The sequence below is a fragment of the Pelmatolapia mariae genome, linkage group LG23, assembly GCF_036321145.2.
Source record: "Pelmatolapia mariae isolate MD_Pm_ZW linkage group LG23, Pm_UMD_F_2, whole genome shotgun sequence".
NCBI classification, from domain to species: Eukaryota; Metazoa; Chordata; class Actinopteri; order Cichliformes; family Cichlidae; genus Pelmatolapia; species Pelmatolapia mariae.
The window spans coordinates 5,206,163-5,228,554 of NC_086246.1; the positions used below are offsets into that span (position 1 = coordinate 5,206,163).

General features: G+C 40.9%; 1 protein-coding gene across 2 annotated transcripts; it reads left to right on the top strand.

Annotated features, from left to right (window-relative positions):
- The first annotated feature begins 5,527 nt into the window (after positions 1-5,527).
- cd99 (CD99 molecule) lies at positions 5,528-20,721 on the top strand. Of its 2 annotated transcripts, XM_063467295.1 has the most exons (13): positions 5,531-5,807; positions 10,118-10,150; positions 10,234-10,293; positions 10,798-10,830; positions 11,029-11,076; positions 11,246-11,284; positions 11,689-11,742; positions 12,216-12,293; positions 14,155-14,175; positions 14,450-14,470; positions 17,632-17,742; positions 17,848-17,901; positions 18,991-20,721. In XM_063467295.1, the coding sequence occupies exons 1-13, from the start codon at positions 5,747-5,749 to the stop codon at positions 19,017-19,019; spliced, it is 642 nt and encodes a 213-aa protein (XP_063323365.1). In that variant the 5' UTR covers positions 5,531-5,746; the 3' UTR covers positions 19,020-20,721. The 2 variants fall into 2 exon arrangements, with proteins under 2 accessions (XP_063323366.1, XP_063323365.1); XM_063467296.1 differs by lacking the exons at positions 17,632-17,742; positions 17,848-17,901; positions 18,991-20,721 and adding an exon at positions 15,078-16,936 and having other exon boundaries at positions 5,528-5,807.
- Positions 20,722-22,392: the final 1,671 nt, after the last annotated feature.

Genomic DNA, 22,392 nt, shown 5'->3' on the forward strand with positions numbered 1-22,392 from the left:
CAGGCAGGAAGAAGGCACACATTAGAAGAACAGGTTGGAAGTAGTGCATAGGACTTGAGTAAAGTCTGTCTTTGAGTGGCCTGAGTGATGATGGTTTCTCCAAAACACACAAACAGGAAAACGGGGAATCAGGAGTGAAGTCGAGAAAACAAAACACAACACACGGACACAACAGGCAGGTCGACCGGCGAGGACTGCCAGACCATGACAGTGCCTCATATTTATAATGGAGTCGGCAAGGAAGAGAGGATGCTCTGCCTATTCCTAATAAAAACTAAATGTTATGTTTTTATTTTACTAGTTCATAAACAATTCTGCCCCCAGGTCAAAAACTTACATAAAAATACACTACAGACATAAGTTATAATATATATAAATGTACCTGTCCACTGGTTAATTACAAAAGCACGAGGAAGCAGGGACCTCACCGCACAAGCACACTCCCAACCTGTTATGAGAGTGTGTACGTTATTATATATAAAATGTTTTTTTAATCTGTTATTTTTACGAATGTCAAGAAGTCAAAGGAGACCACAGCGTGGCACATGTTTAAACAAAAAAGGTTTATGCATTAAAATGATTTTTTAATCAAACAGACATAACATACATATTCAAAGCACCACAACAATAGCCCGATATCACACAATCATTACATGATCTTAAACTGAAGCTGTCAAATCATAATGAAGCAGTTTATTTTAATTCAAGCTCCTCTTCATATTTTTGCCCAGCAGATGTCACCAAAGAGACTGTGTTAGAAGTAGAGTAATGAACCTTTTTCAATACAAGCTTCAAAGCTTGAGAAAAACTTAATTTGGCCATCACTACTGAAAGCTGTTCAAAAGGACCTATGAACAACTGAAACAAAAACCAAAGGCTAGGTCGATGGCCATTGTTCTTACAGGGCCACCTTGAACAATCCCTCACCTGCATCAACCCAGGTGTGTAAAGCTTAAGCCCCTCCCCAGAATAAACTGTGTGTCACAAACTGGGCCGCACGGCCATGACAAAAAACCCAGATATGAATAGGAAGGTTTCCAAACTACTTTATTTTTAAATAAAGAAAACAGAAGAAGAAAACCTACTGTCAAAAAACACAAACTGTGGTGTGTGTAGTCAGTACCATCAGCAGAGTGAGGGAGTGCATGGGTGGGAAAATGGTGCATGTAATGGTGTTAAAAGCAAAAGGCAAACACTACCAGGCATTTGGTTTGGCTTTCACCGCAGGAAAATGAGCCAAACACAGCTATGCCCCAAAGGCTTTTTATGGAGCCTTGGCTCACTGGCCCAGGTGTTGCCAGTGTCACTGATTGTAAACGTGAACTCCGCCTCTCCAACGCCTGCAAACAAGATACACATGAGCCAAAAGGGTCCTCACATATGCAAGCAGTTATTAGTTAAGTTACATATTAAATACTTTTGCACAATAGCATCTATTTACCCCTTCTGAGGCTTTTACACAAAACCACCAATACACAATTTTGTTTACACTATTCAAAAGACAATTTAAAAAAAAAGTCTGATAAACTTTGTCGTTTTTTCCCCTCTTTCTCCCATAATTGGTTAGCTCCAAATTTGCACTCCTATAAAAAGGCTTGGAATCTACCACTTCCTGTTTGACTCTTTGCAATAAGTGGAATGAGTCCTTGATCAGTGATCAAAGACCACTGATCAATGTCCATGAGTACCATTCACAGAGAGCTGGGGAATGGCTGCAATCACAGCGTTGTAAGATGGTGACAGATGTACCCTTAGGCCCCCTCCTCCATTCAGAGATGGTCTTTCCCTTTTCATGTAAACAGAGAAACCAGTGAGTGAACAGAAGTGGACAGTTCTTTGGTAGCTAGCTCATCTTGGATTTACAGTACTTGCTTAGCCCATTGTGCAAAAAGCTCTGCAGTTGGTTTCTTCTCCAAACTAGCGTCTTCCCACCAAAATCCAAAAATCACCAGCAAAGTCAGCAACAGTCCTTCCTGAAGAAAATCACTACTAGAGTCCTTAGCGAAAACATTTTTACTGTTACGGTTCAACGTGGGGGACTCAAGCGCAGGACTCCAGAATCAGCTGTACACAAGAATTTATTTACAGAATCCACCAGGTGTATATACAGGAAGTGCAGGGTAGTGCTATATACAACAAAGTGAGGGACGGGGCTCCAGGGAAAGGGGTAGTCAGTCGTTCTCCTATTCTCCATACACACGACCGCAGTTCCACACTCGACACACTGATTCACACAGGGAAGGTATCCAGGAGGTCTGTAGACGAGGAAACGAGAATTAATTACAACGTTCACAATAGGCTCTTGACTTAACTGAGCTTTGACTCTCACTGACGCGTGGTAGACAACGATCCAGCGAAGACCAGCAGACTCCTCCTGGCTTAAATGCCGATCGCCTTGATGGGCATCAAGTGTGTTCCCCTTCCGTGGGCGTGGGCCGAGGGCGTGAACCCACAATGAGTTCCGCCCCGGCGACAGAGAGGAGGAGACAGAGAGAGCGAGAGACAGAAAAAGGTAGAAATGGTCGATCAACGTCCTGCTGACCCCCCAGGCCGTGACAGTTACATTTTTTGAAAAAGCAAATGTCCGTAATGTTAACCTAAATTGCATGACTCTATCTAAGCCTCTTGTCCCTGGGAAGATGAACCAGGTAAGCAATCTTTGATGCACAGATGTCAGGTTAAACGAAGGTCTATTGAAACAGTCTTTATTGAATACAGTGTCTTCAGCGGGCTGACATTTAATGTTCAGTGGCTTCTCTCTCATTTCCAAAAGTCTTCAGAGTGAGTTCACTCCCCATTTTTTTCTCTCTTACACAATGTCAGTCTTTGATTACTGTTTTCAAATAACTTCTTTTTTTATTTGTGTTTCTTTTTTTTTTTATCACTCCTGTAAATATATAAATCCCCAAACGATCTCATGGTATAAGCCCCTTTCTCACCTGGAAGCCTCGGGCGCTTTCAGGTGCAAGACTAGTGGGCTCGAAACCTCAGAAATGCTCCATCTCTTTAAGAAGACACACAAAGATACCATATACACATATGAATAAAACACACATATAAATCATGTTTCTCATGGAGGTCCTGTGAGGACCACAAGTGAAGGTCCTGGCTTTCATAAGGCAGGGTAATGCACTAGGTGTGGGACGCTCCATACTGACGTTTCAGTACTGTGTTGAGCTTCCAAAGTGCAGATGTTTCGAAACACTGCTGTGAACTGTGAATCAAAACACCCATGTCACATGACCATGGCTAACTCGAGGTTTTGGTGCGCTTCACTCATTTTCGACATCCTGCTGCTTCTAGGCATTGCAGAGAGCCAGGATTCCCCTTTTCTATGAACCCAAATGTTTTGTAATTACTGAATACATGTTTTTGATACCATCTCTTCTATTTATTGCACCTGCATGCATAAAAGTCTCATTACAACACAAATACAAAGTATTTAAGCGTGTTCATTACTTTTTCCTTGTGTTATTTCTCATTGTGTTTTAATCACAGTTGTTAGGGTGTAAACCACCACATCCCAACACCAAAAAAGAGGTGAGGTGGTTCTTGGGGCTGGCTGGCTATTATCACCAGTTCAGCTTTGCTGAGCTGACCAGCCTGGCAAAGATTAGTATAGTGGGAACCCTAAGATCAGTAATGGAGGTGAAGCATGGAGAAAGTGCCTGTGATCAGCTGACCTGTGCTGATATTCTTTCTGGATTTTGCCACACAGCATTCAACAATACATAAATCATCACGACTGATTCCTAACTCCTAGACATGTGGAAATCACTGAGTTAATCTAATCAACAAAACTTTAACTTGATGTCTGCTACTATTGATGTAACCCAACTTTGACCATGAACGTCACAACTGCTCTGTAGCAATTCAGCTTCAAACTGCAAACTAACCAGTGGAGCCTGCACTAAACTGTTTAGGACGTTCATGCAACCTTTGAATAAGACATCAATTTGTTTTGGAAGGATGTTTCCCCACATGAAAAGAGAACTTCAACAGCTACGTATAGATCCAATATCTGTTTAAAAACCTCTAAAATTAATGGGGACATTACATGTGAGCTTTTGTTTTCAATTGGTACTGAAGGAAAAGCAGGGAGGTGCCTTAATTAGCAGTTTTGTGCAGATATATACACGCTGCTACATGTGTACAGATGTGTTTTGTGACCAAATGATGTAGATCTGTCTTTTATTGTTTCATGTGGATAAAAATCCACTAAACAAATAACTGTCCTTGATACGTTGAGAAGTAAATGCAACAATGATGCAGTAGAATTTAGAGATTCACTCTAACATGTATCCTGTCAAATGAAAGCCTTGATACTAGCTCAACGTTACCCATGAAAGGCTTAGCTTGGAGCTAGCAATGCACTGTTTTAATGACATGGCAATCCTTTCATTTTGTCAAATAGTAAACAGCATGCAGAGCACTTAAAAGATGTTATTCCTCACACACTCACTTGGTAGTGAAGCTGCATTTTCCACTGTAAAAACACAGAGACTTTGGTAAACCAGTAATAACATGAATTCATTACATTAAAACTGTCACTGGTGACTGCCTATAGCCAGCTTTACTAGTGTCTGTTTAGCATGACTTGTCTTTCATACCTGGTTTGGTCCAGCCATGCTTTAGATGTGGTTTAAACAAGTGTTTAACTGACAATTTCTGTTTACATATTGATGTTTAAATCCATAGGCGTCTATATTTCTAATGTGTTCAGTGACACATGTATTAGCTGCCACACTCATGTAAAGAAATTCTTTCATGCTACACCAACTGGTTAAATGTCAGTTTATTATAAGAGATAAGAAACGTGCTGATTGCTGTTCCTCTCTATGGTGCAAATGAGACTGACATGAGACTGACACATAACTTTAACAGGCTGGTGGGGTATGTCATGCTGCCAGGCGGCCGGCAAGGCTGAAATACAAGTTTGTGAATGTGATACATGGAGAAAGCAGTGACATGGGAGTTTCAAATGTGTCTACTAAAAATCTTGAATGAGTTTGAATCTCAGTGACCTCAAGGTCAGAAGTTGAGTTTTCTGAAACTCTTGTGATAATTTACAGAGATCTGATAAGCAGAAGGCATCCCAGGTGTGTTTATGTTGCAAATCTAGATCAGCTCTTACTGTTTATAGTTCTCTGTAGTCACACAGGCACGGGCATACACATGGATACCCCTGAACTGTTGCATGCCATGATAATCACAGCCAAAAATCAGATTACTTGTAAAAGTTAAACTGGAACAAAAATGGATGAACAATGCGGTGAAAGGGTGTAAAATGACAGGGGCTGACATACACTAGGTGGCACACAAGTTTCAGAAACTGTTACTGGTTCTTGTTGGATAAGCTGGTTAGGAGCCTGAGCCCTTGGGCTACAACCAAGCCAGAAAATATGAGTCATCCCATGAAAGACCTCCCACCTGCCTTAAAAAAGCTCAGTCTTATATAGCTACAGGCGTAACTGAAGTACATAATCAGCAGCAAACATACGAACTGTAATATTTATATCGGTTGATGTAAATTTTGGGGGAAATCACTGAAACATTTTAGGCTCCGTTTGCTGTTCTTGTATCTTTCCCTGCGTCTCACGCTACGCCCTCTCAGACGCTGCCACACCCAGTCTGTGCTTCACAGGCAAAGCTGACTCATGAAGTGTAAGAAGACACCAGCGGAGTGTTTCTGAGTCCACAAATACCTGCCGCCGACACGCGCGCACACGGCTAAAGAAGAGCCAACATGAAGCTTTGTTTGAGGATTGTGGTGCTGCTTTTCCTGGTTACTGGAACATTAACACAAGGTAACAGCACAGCTGCCATTATTATTGTGTGTAACTGCCTTTTAAGGTCATGCGAGATGATTATAGCGAATTAAAAAGTTGTTTGGCCACGTGCCAAAAACAAACAAACAAACAAACAAACAAACAAACAAAGAAGTACTTCTTTGGAAAGCTGGGTATTATTTCGTAGTAATAAAGTCTGCTCTTTTTTATGCACATGCGGACGATATGATCCACACGCGTAAAATAAGACATATGTTTTTTTGTAATAACGTGTAACTTTTGAGGACTGTGGTTCAATGCACATAAAAACACGAAGCAACCTGAGCACACGCTGAACTCTTTTCCAAATGCCTCGATCCAAACCGGGATACTGATCATTTATTCACAGTTTATTTAGTTCAGCTCACGAATCCGACCATTTTCTCTGTCAACAACCCTCCGGTGCGCACAAACGTCTGAAACTGCGCGTAACATGTCTCTCTCAAAACTTTAATGCGTGTGCGCCAATCGCGCACGTGGGGTTTTGAAGCAAATTTAATATTGCCAGCTTCGCACAGATCTACAAATATAGGCTGCGTTCAAGTCCCAGGATAAAACTGGGAGATCTGGGCTTCCTGTGTGGGTTTTTTGTGTGCTTTTTCAAATAAAGTGCACGTTTCTTTCGCTAAACAAACTCATAACCCGTTTATTAGAAAACATAGATGTATCACTTACAGACACAGTAGCCTGCTGAAATGTTCGAGTTATTTGACTGAAGGATGTTCCTCCCAGAGCATAATGCAGTATGTCATTAAAGAGTTTAGGCTTGGAGCTCGTATCATACGCATTTGCAACCTATTCCATACTCAAAACAAAATTGTTTGTTCTTTGGAATAATTACATGAACACTACATTTCATATAATGTTGACAAATGTTTATTACATGTTTGTTACAGTGTCCTTAGTGTGGTCCTCTGGTCTTTTTGTTCTTCGGGTAGAACACATGATAGCTGGTTCATCTGAGGTTTCCAGGATTATTTCCTTTTTGGGAATACACCAAATTCCAGAAGTGGAAGCAATTTGTCACACGACTGGTACGAGTTTAGAGGGAAAAGATGCTGCTGGTCAGGATCAAGCAAACAGTTTTATTTTCACTCATTTACAAATGAAGGTTGGGGTGCCTGTAGAAAAGATCGTGAGTGCGACATGCGGTTCATGTTAACGTGTGAGTGGGCCTGACGTGACTGGATATCTGTTTGGACTAATGTGAGAAGATCCAAATCAGCCAAGCTGATCTTCTCCTCAGTTCAAACACTAGTGTCCAAGTCCCTGTTCACTTTACATTAGATTACATTAGATTTATTTGACCTCTTGGAAATCCAGTTCATGTTTTGGAGACTGTCTGACAAATAACCACAATGATAATTCAATTCAATTTTATTTATACAGCACCAAATCACAACAACAGTCACCTCAAGGTAGACCCTACAATAATACATACAGAGAAAACCCAACAATCATATGACCCCCTATGAGCAAGCACTTTGGCGACAGTGGGAAGGAAAAACTCCCTTTTAACAGGAAGAAACCTTCGACAGAACCAGGCTCAGGGAGGGGCGGGGTCATCTGCTGTGATTGGTTGGAGTGAGAGAAGGAGGACAGGATAAAGACATGCTGTGGAAGAGAGACAGAGATTAATAACAATAAAGACATCACTCTAAATTACAGACATTAAAGACACTAACAACAAGAAAGTGCTCAGTAACAACTCCAAAAATCAAATACAAGTAACACACATATCATATCACATCATATTATACATCACCAGGATTTGTTCAACATAGTTATACTCCAAGGTATAAACGTTTTCCACGGGAAAACATCATGGGACAAAAATCCATCCATTCATTTTCTGCCACTTATCTAGGTTTGGGTTGAGATGTCCTGCCTGCGTCCTGTTTGGCGGCGTTACTAAGCTAGCTGACAGATATCAGTCCAGCCTTTGTGAGTGTCAGCTACATTTAAAGTGAGAAGTCCTCGCTATTTGCACGTCTTCCTCTGTCATACTTCCTGTATGAAACTGAAACAGAGCTGGTATGGCAAACCACAGGCACGCTTTCTAAAGTAGATGGCACGCACTGTAGTTTAGTAACTGAGGTTTTCCACTTCACCCACAGCTCGTCACGATACTTTGCATAAATCTTAAATTATAACTGTAACCCAGGAAACATGCCGAAACACCCACATTGGCGTGCTCACTGTGGGGCCATACGCGCATGTTTGATGGGAAATTGATATTTGGAGAAAAGAATTAAAACACATTCCTAACTGCAGAACTCCCAGGATGAACCTTTGAGCCATCATCTTACATCACCTGTCATAGGTCATGTAACCATGACCAAAGGCAGTAACACTGAATCAGAACCACAAAGAGCTGATAAATAATCTACATGCATGAGTCAGAAAAGGCCGTAGGTTTGTGGTACTGTCTGCATATGTGCGTTGCGTTTTGTCTGTCTGTAAACACGATAGCTTCAAAACTGTTGACTGAATTCTGGGGGGGATTAGAGTGGGCTCAGCTCCATTCAAATGTTGCTTACATGCACCGAGGTTGAAACAGACTGAAAAAAATAGACTGAAAAACTCAACTTGACCCCAAATTGTGTCAGATCTTTAACGACAGAACTGTGAAGAGAGGGAACGTTGTATGTTCAGTTTTATTGTATATATACAGCACAACAACAGTCGCTTCAAGGTGTTTTATATTGTAAGGTAGACCCTACAATAATACATACAACAATCAAATGAAGAAACCTCCCTTCGCACAGATCTACAGATATAGGCTGCGTATATATTATATAATAAGCCAAGCAATTAAACAACAAACTCCCAGCATGGATAAAATAATTGTAGGAAGACACCAGAGAATTAAACTAAAGTCAAACAAAATTAGAAAGCTTCTGTTGTCCATCACCTACTGCTATAGAACATTTGTCATGCTACACTCATCTGATCACAAACTACATTTAAAAAGTGCAAAGCAGATAAAAGGAATATATGCAAAAACTAGTACGACTCCATTAAAAGTCAGTACTGGCCAGAGAGCGAGCTGCCTTAGTGGAGGTTTGTGCTTCTGGATTCTCGTTTCTTGTTTTTCTGTTTATTGCTGCATTCATGTGGTTCAAAGTGCGTCCTGGTTGTTCTTTATAACCACAATTTAACCAAAAGGCACACGAGTCCTCTAAGACTGTCTGCAGAGTGTGCTGCTCTGAGGCAAACCTGTGTGTGTCTGTGTGTGCGTACAGTACAAGATCAACGGGCCCATCAAGTGCTGGATTTCTTCAGGCAAAGTGCGGTTCACACCTCCTACTTTCAGTTGTGACTCATGTTTTTTACAGCTTCTTGATGTGTCAGTCAGAGCTGTCATAGCAACCAGCAAATACACTGTATGACTTTATCCAACGCGCAAACTCAGGTGGGCACCGTGAGCTGTGGGCCCCAGTTAAATGTAGGGCACATCTGGCATGTGATTAGTGTGGACTGTAGGGTTGTCACGATACTCAGTACTGCTTTCAGTACCACAGGGAACATTCTGACTCCATTCTGCAATAAAAAAATTAATAGGTAAAAAAATTCAATTTGTTAATTTCAGCCAGTTTTCCCAGTTCTAAGTTCGACTTAGTGAAACTGGTATTTAAGATTAGTTTTACAAAGTACAGATCGTGAAGGTAACTATTTAAAATATGTTAATAAACAAAGGCTACAAATAAACAAAACAATACCAAACATCTAAATAATTCAGGGATGGTATCGTAGAAAAACATTATAGAAATGTAAAAATATGGCGTTCAGCGGTGCGTTTGGTAATAAAAACAGAGTCACTGTGAAACATGAACCCTGCCTCACAGCTGCCTGCAGCTAAATCAGAAAAAGATTTGAATAGATTATTGTAGTTACATTTATTATCTTGTACACATCTACCTGTCACCTTTCACACTGTGCATGAAACCATCTAATGTGATGTCACCATTCTGGACATGTTTGCTCTGCCAGTACTCTCAGTACTGTCAGTACTCTCAGTACTGTCAGTACTCTCAGTACTCTCAGTCTTCCATTCATGACCCAGGTCACTCACACACGGGCATGTTTGTGTCTGCTAGTTAGAGACTCAGAGGTAATCAGACATGCTGACAAAGCTGGATAACAGTATTACAAACATATGTAGATATAAATATAAAGGATATTTATGTGAAGTGTGATGTAGTGTGGCAGTGTTACCCTCCTGTGGTTACAGTCAACAGTCTCCACTATTAAACTGTAATGCTCTTCCTCATGTCTTCTTCATACAGAATTCGACCTGGGGGATGCATTGGGTGATATAAGTGAGTGACCGTCACATCGGGCACTTTTCCTAGCATTGGTTTTTTTAAAGGTGCACATTCACTCATTTCTTTCTGTTTCATAGCACCGACACCCCAAAAACCCAAAGAGAAGCCAAAGGCACCAGAGCAGCCCAAGAAGGATGGTTTGTAGTATTTCATGTGTTATGACAGAACTTTGAAGCACGCCATCAGTGGCCTTTTGTTTACAATGATGTATATTACACATATGATTCCCCATCTGTGTTAGTCTGTCCCATAAATAAATAAATAAATATATATATATATATATATATATATATATATATATATATATATATATATATATATATATATATATATATATATATATATATATATATATATGACATGTATATTCAGGTGTATTCTTTGTAACATATCGTCTGTATAAATATGATCAAACTCGGATGTTTTTCATGCTCTTCTTTGTGGTTTTGGCAGTCATTTGTGCATCTTTAAATTTCCCAGAAACTGCTTCATAATAAGAATGTAAGACTGTGAAAGCAAAAATAAAACTGTATAAATATAGATTTAAACTTATGTCCTAGTCGATATGCTGCACAGCTTCCTGTTTTAAAGCCACACACGTGGACGAGTTAACAGACTAATTCCATGTGTTTGTCCTTCAGGTGAGTTCGACCTTTTGGATGCATTTGGACCAGGTAGATATGCTGAAGTCTTATTTTACTGATTTTCTTCTGCTGAGTGTCAGAATTTGTCCTTTTTTAATCTCGTGTCTGATTTTTACTTCTACAAATGCAAAACAGTTAAGAATAAATCATAAAATAGCTCATCATTAGCCATGCTTGGACTGTCCACCAAATGCGCTGTTTTTGTTTAAATAAATCATTTTTCCACAGACAAGCCACAGACGGAAAAACCCAAGAAACCAAGTTCTGGAGACTCTGGTAGGTCGGAGTGCTGAGAGCCTTCATACATCCTGTGCTTTTGTATCATTTGTGATGCAAGGACATTGATGCTAAGATGGATTTTACATGTTTGTTTTGTGTGTAAGTGTATTTGAAGGTAAATGAATCATCACTTAGTGTTTGAAGTATTTTCTTTTTTATGTCACAGATTTCAATGGATTCGATCTGGGAGACGCTCTCAATCCAGGTAAAGTGCCGGTCATGGATCATTCCCATCAGTCACTCCAGTTTTGTTAGTACTAGTAATGGTGAGTACTGGGAAACGTTTCCTTTACGCCTCAACAAGGGTGAGAGAGTGTGGAGTGAGTTCATCTGTGCTCGAGCTGACTGACCCTCCCCCACTGCTCCAAAGGCCTGCTTTGAGCTGTCAGCTGTAGATTCTCAGGACTCAGTCATTAATGTTGAGTCTGTCTGATTGACTTCTGTGTGTGTGGCTCAATGCTAACATGGTGCTATATGCACAGAGCATGATAGACATATAGCACTGCTACTGTGCTAACTGGTGGGCCTTTGCCCACATAGACTTTAATCCATCTGCTTTGTTTATCGTATATATTATTATTGGTTCCCATGATGCATTTGTATTTACAGGACCTACCAGTAAACCTGACAAACCTGCTGTCAACCCACCAAAGGGTGGAGGAGGTAAGCCTCTGAATGTTTCATAAGCTGCTGTCAGTGGCAGGTTGTTGGTTCGACACTGATTTATGGATGGGATTCCAGTTTAGCAGCTCTGACCTGAGGCTCTTTCTCTTTCTCTTTGCTTCCCTGTCAGTTCTTCAGTGCACATCATAAAGGCAAATAAATATAATGATTGAGGCATTTTAAGGTTGCTGTTTTTGGTCAAATATAATCACGTGACCTTACATATGCTTTTCCTGTCACAACCATGAATGGAAATAAATGAGCATTTACCTTTTTAAGATATGACAATGACTGAATTCATCAAGAAAACCAACATTTGTGTTCATTAATCATCAAGCAGTGTATTTGTGGCAGATTTTCAGTCTCAGCAGATGTTGTTAAAAGTGTGGAAACAGCTGTAGCAGTACAAAAGTGAGCTGGCCTGTGAAAGTGTTGGTGCATAATTGGTTGTTTATGCCTCATCATTTTTTCAGGTGGTGGAAATTTTGATGATTCCGACTTGAGTGATGTAAGTGGTGGAGACTACAAGCCTGATGGAGGTCGCTCAGGAGGTACGATAACGGTTATTTTATGATGTTATTTCTATCATGATTGCGCTTTTTATGTCTCTGTTTTGGCTCCAGTGTAACCCTAAATCACAGGTGTTGAACTCCAGGCCTCGAGGGCCGGTGTCCTGCTGGTTTTAGATGTGACCTTGATCCAGCAGAGCTGGTTTAAATGGCTAAATTACCTAACAACATGTCTTGTAGTTCTCCAGAGGCCTGGGATTGAACTCGTCATTTGATTCAGGTGCAGGACACCGGCCCTCGAGGCCTGGAGTTGGATAAATACATCAAGATGTTACTCGTTGTGATTCCAGCTGTATACTGCTGGTGTTTGCAGCTGTAGACCTTTGATTATAAATCTGCACTGTAGCTGATAAGTAGAAGTATGGACGTTTTTTTACTGCTGTTAATGCAGTTCATGTTCCCATTTGTGAGTCAGATAGAAAATTCAGTGGTTCCAGTTTGTATTTAGGAAACTGGGACATTTTGGAGTTTGTGCAGTACTTCCTTTCTATTGTTGTGTTTTGTTGCCCTTCACTACCACTGACTCAGCCCAGCTGCTATAATGGTATCATGTGTCACTAGAAGACAACAACACATTGATATAATGTCACAGTAATGTTGACGCCCTGTGACTGTTTCATTATTTATCCTTGATGTTGTCTCGAGGGAACTAAAATTACTTAAAGACAAAAGAGACGGTCTTCATATGCAAACATAAGCAACTATCTTTTTATTTTTAGTCTTTATTGCAGTAATAGATTTTTTCGGCTGTCTTCATCATTGAGGTTAATGCATTTTGGGCCCTTATTTGTTATTTAATGAGTTTACTGCACATCTGTTTTACCCTTTCATGCATGAATTATGACAACCTCACTCTGGATGTTTTTCTTAAGTATTTTTATTCATCTTTAGGCATGAAAAAAGATTTTTGAACTTCATTTTTTAAACATGTACTTTTCAAAGAGTTTTTTTACATGTCCACTTAGGTAGACAACAGGCTCATGAATAAATAATATACACTGTGTAAAAACTATAAAATAACTAAAATATTTTTTATAAAAAAGATGTCAATATTACAACATATATATAAACCATAATAAATAGGGTATGGAGTGACACATCAGTGTCCAGTGTAGCGGTTTATGTGCAAGTATACCATCAACACTGACACAAGTACAAGAAAACAGCCTTTGAATAGCTGCAGTGACCGCTGTGTGTGAAAGGTTAAAAAGGCTGGGATGGAGCTTTTGGAACCGTTTTTTATTGATCACATTTGGAGGTTTGAGGATGGATATAAAAGCATTTTCACTTTGTTGTTTTTGTTTACACTTGAAGTGGTCACCAGAACTAGAAAGGTGCTACGTTAGGACCAGTCTGAGGTCCTCCTGTGTAGATCAGTACTGAGCTGCTGATGCTGTTCTGCTGACCTTTAAATGATTAGAAGCTATTTTTTTACCACCAGTTTACCAAAGGACAGATCAAAACATCTTATTGTTTATCAGAACTGCTGCAATGTTGTTTCTTCTTATCATCACATGATCAGTTCATTCCCAGGCCTCTGGAGACCTTCAAGACATGTTGAGGAGGTAATTTAGCCATTGTGTTGGATCAAGGACACATGTAAAACCTGCAGGACACCGGAGGCCTGGAGGTGGACACCCCTGCTGTAGATGATAGACAACACAGACATGATGGTGCTGAGACAAAGAAGCCGTAGGGTCTTGGTTTAGTGACAGCATTAAAATAATTAGTTGTATTTTGACCAAAGACAGGAAAGAGAAGTCATGACTGAGGTATATGATGTCATGTTAATTTGCTGTGCTCAGCTCTCTGACTGACGTCTCACCTTTTTCTTTTCTTTCAGGTCGTGCCATGGATCCTCAGGGTACGCAGTATTTTAGTTCATCTTGTCTCGTTTTTATTCTACCTTACAAATATTTTTACTACATGTTTTGTTTCATTTAACAAGAGTAGCAGGAGTACACTGCTGTCCTAAGTTATCATGTCACAAAAAAAGCTTATACTTTGCTCAAGATCAGCCAATGAGCACGATCGTCATCGTGTTAGCATTATCATGTAGGACATCACATCAGCGTCACAGTATAAAGCACATGTCTGTAATAAACAGTGTTATTAATGTGAATCCCGTGTTCTCACAGGTGGTGCTGAACAGCCTCAAGGTAAGTCCCACGTTTAATCTTCATTCCATGCTTTACTAGATCCTGTTTGAGACCTGCACAGTGTGTCCAACCAGCTTTTGTCCATTATGAGGACCATCTCTGTCTCCAACACTAACAGTGTTCTTGTTTTTATGATCACGTGGAATTTGTATAAATGTGGTGATCATATAATTATGAGCTGTAATAATAACAGTAGATCATTTGGTTGTGCAGTCGCTATAAAAAAGGTTTCAGCACGTTGAGACCAACATTTATCTATTCGGCCTTGAAGACACGCAGCCCTTCTTCCTGTGTTTTTGTCTTCAGAATCGAAGCTCTTGAGTTGTTGTTGGTCATTTCCTGTTTCCTGTCATGGAAGAAGCACCACAGAATGCCTCTGCTTTCCTACATTAGTTTTTATCACGCTGATTATCATTATGGAGTTCCTGTTACTAGTTGTTTTGAAAGCTCTACTAGCTCATTACCTCGGTGGGTAGGAGCTGGATTATGTGCTGGCTGTTTGATGGGTTGCATTTTGTTTAAGTTGCTAATGAGCCTGATTTTCTTCACACTGGCACCCCGGTCTGGTTTCTCTGGTTAAAACCCTGCTACGATTGTGTCGTTGCAGATCCAGACTTTCTGTGGGGCCACATCCTGAAGATGTTAAACGCTAACATGCCCGAGGAATTCTATGTTTGGATGTCCAACTTAAAGCAAATCCTAACACCTCTGTTAGAGCGGGCCATGGATCTGTTACAAGCTGTGCAATGAGCTGTTGGGTCATGCGGTGGTTCACAAAAGCTGTTTTCAATATCTGATGGACTCATAGTTGGATGGAAAATGAGCAGTTAGACACGTTGTTTTGCTGGGTGCCAAGATTGTGGTCATTGGGATACTTTTTTATGTTACTTGCATTTTCTTTGTGTAATTTGTTGCTGTGCAAACAAATGTGTGCTTTGTAGTACTTTGACAGTCAGAGTGGACCACATACCAGCAGCACTTCATACTGGGATAGTTTTTTAAAGAACGTCTGACTGTGAATGGAGCACTCCGATCTGCTCAGCTAAATATCACATGTTCATCCATGTGGGGATCATGACAACTGGTTTGCTTACTGGAAATCAGTTTTGTCAGGTTTTTTACTGCCATCACTTTGTGTCAGGACACGCCTGCTTATCTCTTCCACAGTCGGCATTCTTAGGATAGCACGCATTCAAAGCCTCAGCTGACACATCCAACATGTAGAGCTGCAAATTTCCCGGGATAGACTTTCTGATGTGTGAGCCGATGATGCTTCTTCTCTTTGGCACAGCTCAGCTTCTGAACTGCTCTTTGTACGACTGGGAGTTTTGGTTTTTTGTACGTTTGCCTCGAGTCTTTAAGAGATTTGGATTTTATTTTGAAGACAGAAAAAGAAAAGTGTAACACATAATAATAAAATCATAAAAGCAGCTTGAAATGGTCAGTGTATTTGAAATATGATTCCTAAATCCACAAGAGTTGTTGTGCTGTAGGATTTAGATTTTATAATGACCTCGACATATGTCCCAGTATCATGATAGAAACATCACGCTGAGCCCTCAGGTGTCCTGCGTGAGACAGGAGAGCAGTGAGTGACATACTCAACATTTCCCAGCAGTAAGTCATGCACACAGCTGGCAGCCTGCCTTGTATTCTTGTTTTTTAATATCCAGGCAACTCCCTGTTTTAGTGATCGGCAGCATCATGAGACAAAGCTCAGTGACTCAGTGTGGCTTCAAAGAACAGCCAGCTTCATTATTCATGCTGCCACACCCTGCACTGGAGCTGCTCTATCTGCTTTTCATTTGCCTTCCCGCACATTTTTCCAGTGCTGCCAGTAACTGTGGCATTAAAAGTTATTAACGCCACAGGTACTGCCATCGTGTGGAGAACTGTGGTAATTACAGCTCATGGACTGGGTCTGGATCAAGCTTTTTGAATTGTTCTTAAAATCCTAAATCCTAAAAACATTTGCCACTCTTAAAGCAGAGGTGTCCAACTCCAGGGCTCGAGGGCCGGTGTCCTGCAGGTTTTAGATCTCACCCTGGGTCAACACACCTGAATCACATGACTAGCTCATTCCCAGGCCTCTGGAGACCTTGGCCGTTTATCAATGCCCAAGTACGCGAGTAGGTACTCGCGTTCTCGGTGAGTACGTACCCGCCGAGAACGCACGGGAGTACGTACCCGCCGAGAACGCGAGCACGGACTCGTGGGCCGTTTCTCAATTCTCAAGTACGCGAGCACGGACTCGTGATTTGTACAGTCGGAACACCAGCGTACGTGATGATGTCACAGGTCCGGAGTTTTTACTGCCGTCCCCTCTTAATTTAACTGTGAGTAACATGTTATGAAGCTTAACTTTAATCACAGCCAAACCAGTTTACTCAGGAACAAATAAAACACTGAAATAAACCAAACATTAACATTTAGAAGTGATCTAAGTGACTTATATATCATTTTTAACCTCAGTAGTGAAACCTCTATTAATAAAAATAGTGTACATGTACATACGTGTACATACCTTAATAAAAACAAGCAGGTGAGATGTTAGAACGCTTTTATTTCTATTCTAGTGGACACTCAATACTATAGACAGCTGCTGGGGTTTCTTTAACCTGAGTAGTGAGAAGTCCGCGAGCGGTTTGGGGGGGGGGTTGGAAACGATGTGCCGGGAGTCTGCTGTTGAGTTTTGGACGAAATGCATTCTGGGATATTTAGCTGTCCCAAGTCTACACCGATGCATGCTCGATAAAACGGGCGGATCGAGAACACATCCGGGACTTTTTCGCGTTCTCGGCGTGATGCGTACTTCGAATTGGAACAGTACTTGGTCTCCGACTGATGACGTATCACGAGTACACGAGAACGCAAGTACGCACAAGTGCGCATATTGATAAACGCCCCTTCAGGACATGTTGAGGAGGTCATTTATCCATTTAAATCAGCTGTGTTGGATCAAGGACACGTCTAAACCTGCAGGACACCGGCCCTCGAGGCCTGGAGTTGGACACTCCTGCTTTAAAGTGATTTTACTCTGATCTTGATAAACAAAGTCATTTGACATACCTGATTAAAAAATAGAATTTGAATAAATACATTTAAAGTCGGTCCTTTCCAGTAATGTGTGTGTCCTTTTTCCTGTCCTGCTGCATTCGAAGGGAGTGGTCCGATTGCAGGAATCATCAGTGCCGTAGGCGTTGCCCTGGTGGGAGCAGCGTCCAGTTACTTTGCTTATCAGAAGAAGAAACTGTGCTTCAAGCTGCAGGGAGGTCGGTATCCCTCATTTCTGTAATAATGAATTCAGTATTACTGCTGATTACAGATAACTCTGACATCACGGTAGACTCATCCTGATAAGAGTGTTTCTGATCCAGGTGCAGATCCAGAGAGTGGTAAAGGACACCAAGGCACTCACTCCGAGCCTCAAGGTAAGTTCTTACAATCCACGCACGGTGGCGTGACACGCCCCAAAGCTGCCCGCGCATGCGCCACTTTTGGTGTTGTTTCGGATGGCCTGCACATCTCGATTTTTGTAACCTGGCACGCTCGGTGCCGCCCATGTGGCTGGGTTGAAGATGTAAGTGTACGATCGTATTCTCTCCACCACCATTTCAGTTATAGATCAGTACAGAGGTGAAGGGCTTCAACAGAATGAAAAATGTGAGGTTTTTGGAGAAACAAGCCCCCAAAACTGTTTTCTTTGTTTCCTGTCTTTACTTCTATACCAGTGGTAATGCACAGTTTATTTCTGAGAAGGCTGCAGAGCGTCAGGGCTCTGTGACACGGCCATGAATCAGGCTTAAGCTGGCTGCTTACTGCGAAGTTACAAAAGGGGTGTTATTAAGGAGTGTTCACTGGACTGAGGACAACAGTATATGAGTCACCTCATCAAACCGTTCAGTGAACCTTCATGATGAGGAGACCACACCCATCACCTTTCATCAGAAGATGAAGGTGATCACTGAGACCTGCCTTGGGTCCTTGACTGTCACGCTGTCACAGAGTAACAGTAAAAAGTATCATTCCTCCTCTGACCTCTCAGCTTCTCATATACAGAGTAGATTCTAGTTACTGTAGCTTTAGTGTTACTCGTTTTCTCAGCTGTGACACATGAGTGATGACTGGTCAGTCAACAGTTTTAAAACTGTTATGCTCTGAAATGTGTGATCTGAGCAATGAGTGAGCTTGTTTGCTAACAGATGTTCATTGATATGATAAAGTCATGTTAAGTGTGAACTAGAAGGAGAAAAAATCAGAGTGCACAAAGTGAATATTTAAAATGTTTGAATGTAGATCAGTCTGCTGTTTGCAGCTCGAATACTAAAGAATGATTAGGGGGAAAATAATCAGTGATTATATGTAAAAAGTCTTAAATGAAGGTCCGATGGAGCATAATATTGGCAACATCCAGAACAGCACTAAAAAGCCAACAACTCACAGTAACTAAACCCAGCCTGCCCCCTGGTGGTGACTGTGAACAGGCACTGGCTTGATCGCTGTGCTCTTTCTAACTTCAGTTCTCAGCAACCTGCTCCAGACAAACTAGACGCGTCTTTCCTGCTGCCAGAGGACTTCATTCAACTCCCAGTCAGCCTTGTTGGTGGTGCTTCTGCAGCCTGATCGACTTAAACCAGAACTACAACTGTAGCCCAGCTTGAAGACTATCCATTTGCAAACATCTGAGTGTGCATCTTCTCTTTGTATCTTTAACAAAAATCAGAATATCCCAAAGATGATTTGAAAGGAGCATTGTATTTGTGTTTGTTGGCTGTGTGTAACTACTGTAAAGATGAATACTCTGGCACTGTGGTAATACACACATTTATTTTAAAGTAGGTGCAAATATTCATGCAGGTGATATTTTTAACAGTAAGTCTCCTCTGTAGGGTTACTACAAGTAAATACACACATATACTGTTCAGCGTAGCGCACACCTCTGCTGGACACCTCTGCAGCACACCTCTGCAGAGAACAGGGATATAAAATCTGCTGTGCAGTGCAAAATGAACACATCCAAACACACCAGTGACCCAGTTTGGAGCAGGGTGTGTTCAGGTCACATGCTAGTCAGCCTGGTCCCTGGAGCTGTTTCAAACTGAAGGAGAGCTTTCATTAGCTGAGCTGTTGTTTAGGCTGAGTGTATGACCAATAAAAATCAACTGGAAATGTGTATTTTAGAGTAAAAGAACCGTGTGTGTGGCATGATTTAACCGTTTAGTGGAAGTGCACATTCTTCAGGAGGCCACGCACATTTCCAGTGATGGTAAACGACAGCATGAAGCACAGCTCGTGCTGAGCGCATGGATATAAAGCCAGGAGATGTTTTGTAGTGCTGGTTGCAGTGTGAGCACATCTGTTCATGAAACACAAAAAAATGTACATTTATTAATGCACTCGTTGTAGACAACTCTTAGGATCTTTGCTGTTAATGTAACATACAGCACAAACATGAGTTCCTTGCTATCTTGAGCTTGATTATAAAAATTAATTTTTCTCCGTCTGTCCAAAACCTTTTTATCGTCATAACAGTCTGCTGCTTTGTAGATGAATGCTCAGAGAATCAGCAGCTCTTTATCAAGATATTATAAGATTTATGCCAAAAGATGAGAAGTAATTGTACACAGTGTCCGGATCATATATACAATGTCACTAAAGTTTGAACATTTAGCAGCTGAAATTCAGGTGTTTGGTATATTTACATGGGATGTGTAGATGTGTCGGCACACGTTTAGCAAACAGAGGGTTTGTCTTATGATTTTCATGTTTAAAACAAACATACATGAAAAGAAATGATGTGAAAGGTTTAATGCATCAGTGCCTTAGAAGAGCAGCAGCCACAGATCACTGACACTGGGCAGATGCATTTATGTTCATCAAGTGTTTGTTTTGGTGTGACACGTTGTGTGCTGTCCCATAGACTCACACTGGGACATTAGTCACAAATGAGCACATCACATTACAGTCTGAGGGTTCATCAGCAGACACTCAGACTGTAATGTGATGTGAACTCTTACGACGCTAAAATATTGAAATAGTTTGCATCCCTGTGAGATGTAGATAGTTGGGGAGATGGTGTGTACAGATGCTTTGAGCTTTTCTCAGTTTGAAATGTTAGTCTGTTACGAATTTGTCTGGGTTTACAAACCGAGATGTTATCCAGGTTATTTAGTTGTTTACATCTGACTTAGATTAGAGAAATGTTGCTTTTGAGTGGATTTAATGTATGCAAATGTTTCAAATAAAATGATCTGTGGATTATTTGTATTTTGGAACCCTCATTGTCTTTAACCTGCACCAAGTACTCACAAACATACCTGAGCAGCTGAAAGTCTGCTCCCATTTTTAAAGTTTCATTTTAAATCCTTTTGTTGGAGTGCAGAGGCAAAGCTATTGGACTTGTTTCATATCTAAATGCTTCTCTAGTTTTTATGAGAATACACACATTCAGGTAAAGACCGTACAATAATACAGAGAAGATCCCCTTTGAACAAGTGCTTTGTTGACAGTGGGAAAGAAAACTCCCTTTCAATGGGAAGAAACCTCCGACAGAACCAATAAAAATGAACGATTCAGTGCAGAGAGGTCTATTAACACATAGTGAGTGAAGAAGAAACACCCAGTACATCATGGGAATCCCCTGGCAGCCTACACCTATTGCAGCATAACTAAGGGAGGATTCAGGGTCACCTGGTCCAGCCCTAACTATATGCTTTAGCAAAAAGGAAAGTTTGAAGCCTAATCTTGAAAGTAGAGATAGTGTCTGTCTCCTGAATCCAAACTGGAAGCTGGTTCCACAGAAGAGGGGCCTGAAAACTGAAGGCTCTGCCTCCCATTCTACTTTTAAATACTCTAGGAACAACAAGTAAGCCTGCAGTGTGAGAGCGAAGTGCTCTAATAGGGTGATATGGTACTACAAGGTCATTAAGATAAGATGGGGCCTGATTATTTAAGACCTTGTATGTGAGGAGCAGGATTTTGAATTCTGGATTTAACAGGAAGCCAATGAAGGGAAGCCAATACAGGAGAAATCTACTCTCTCTTTCTAGTCCCTGTCAGGACTCTTGCTGCAGCATTTTGGATTAACTGAAGGCTTTTCAGGGAGTTTTTAGGACTTCCTGATAATAATGAATTACAGTAGTCCAGCCTGGAAGTAATAAATGCATGAACTAGTTTTTCAGCGTCACTTTGAGACAGGATATTTCTAATTTTAGAGATGTTGCACAAATGGAAGAAAGCAGTCTTACATATTTGTTTAATATGTGCATTGAAGGACATGTGCTGGTCAAAAATGACTCCAAGGTTCCTCACAGTGTTACTGGAGACCAAGGTAATGCCATCCAGAGTAAGGATCTGGTTAGACACCATATTTCTAAGATTTTCAGGGCCGAGTACAATAACCTCAGTTTGATCTAAATTAAGAAGCAGAAAGTTAGAAATATACACATAAAAAAAACGGGACTTTCTTTATGTTTCATCTAGTTTATAATGAAATCTTATGTCATATTCAGCAAGACATGACTTAATTTTTTGTGTGTAATGGAAACCACTTATTTCCTTTTTAATTTTTAACCTCTAATATGGACTGGCTTTGTCGATCTTGCACCGCCATAGAAGTACACACATACTGTTTCAACAAATGCGCTGTTATAAACAAAAGAAGATTCTTAAAGGCTTACTGAGCTCATAATAGGCAGCTAGTATCAGTGGGTCAGGTGGGCATGGTTATCGCACTGGTCCTGGGGTTGGTTGTCACACCTGTGAGGTAGACATGTGAATGCTGGTGTCTTTTAAAAGATACATTAATGCTATCAATGATACAAAAGTCCATAAGATAGATTAGATAAGACTTTATTAATCCCTCGGGTGGGTTAGTACGGTGCTGCAGAGCTGCTGGGAAAGGCTGCCGTCACCCCAGCGCC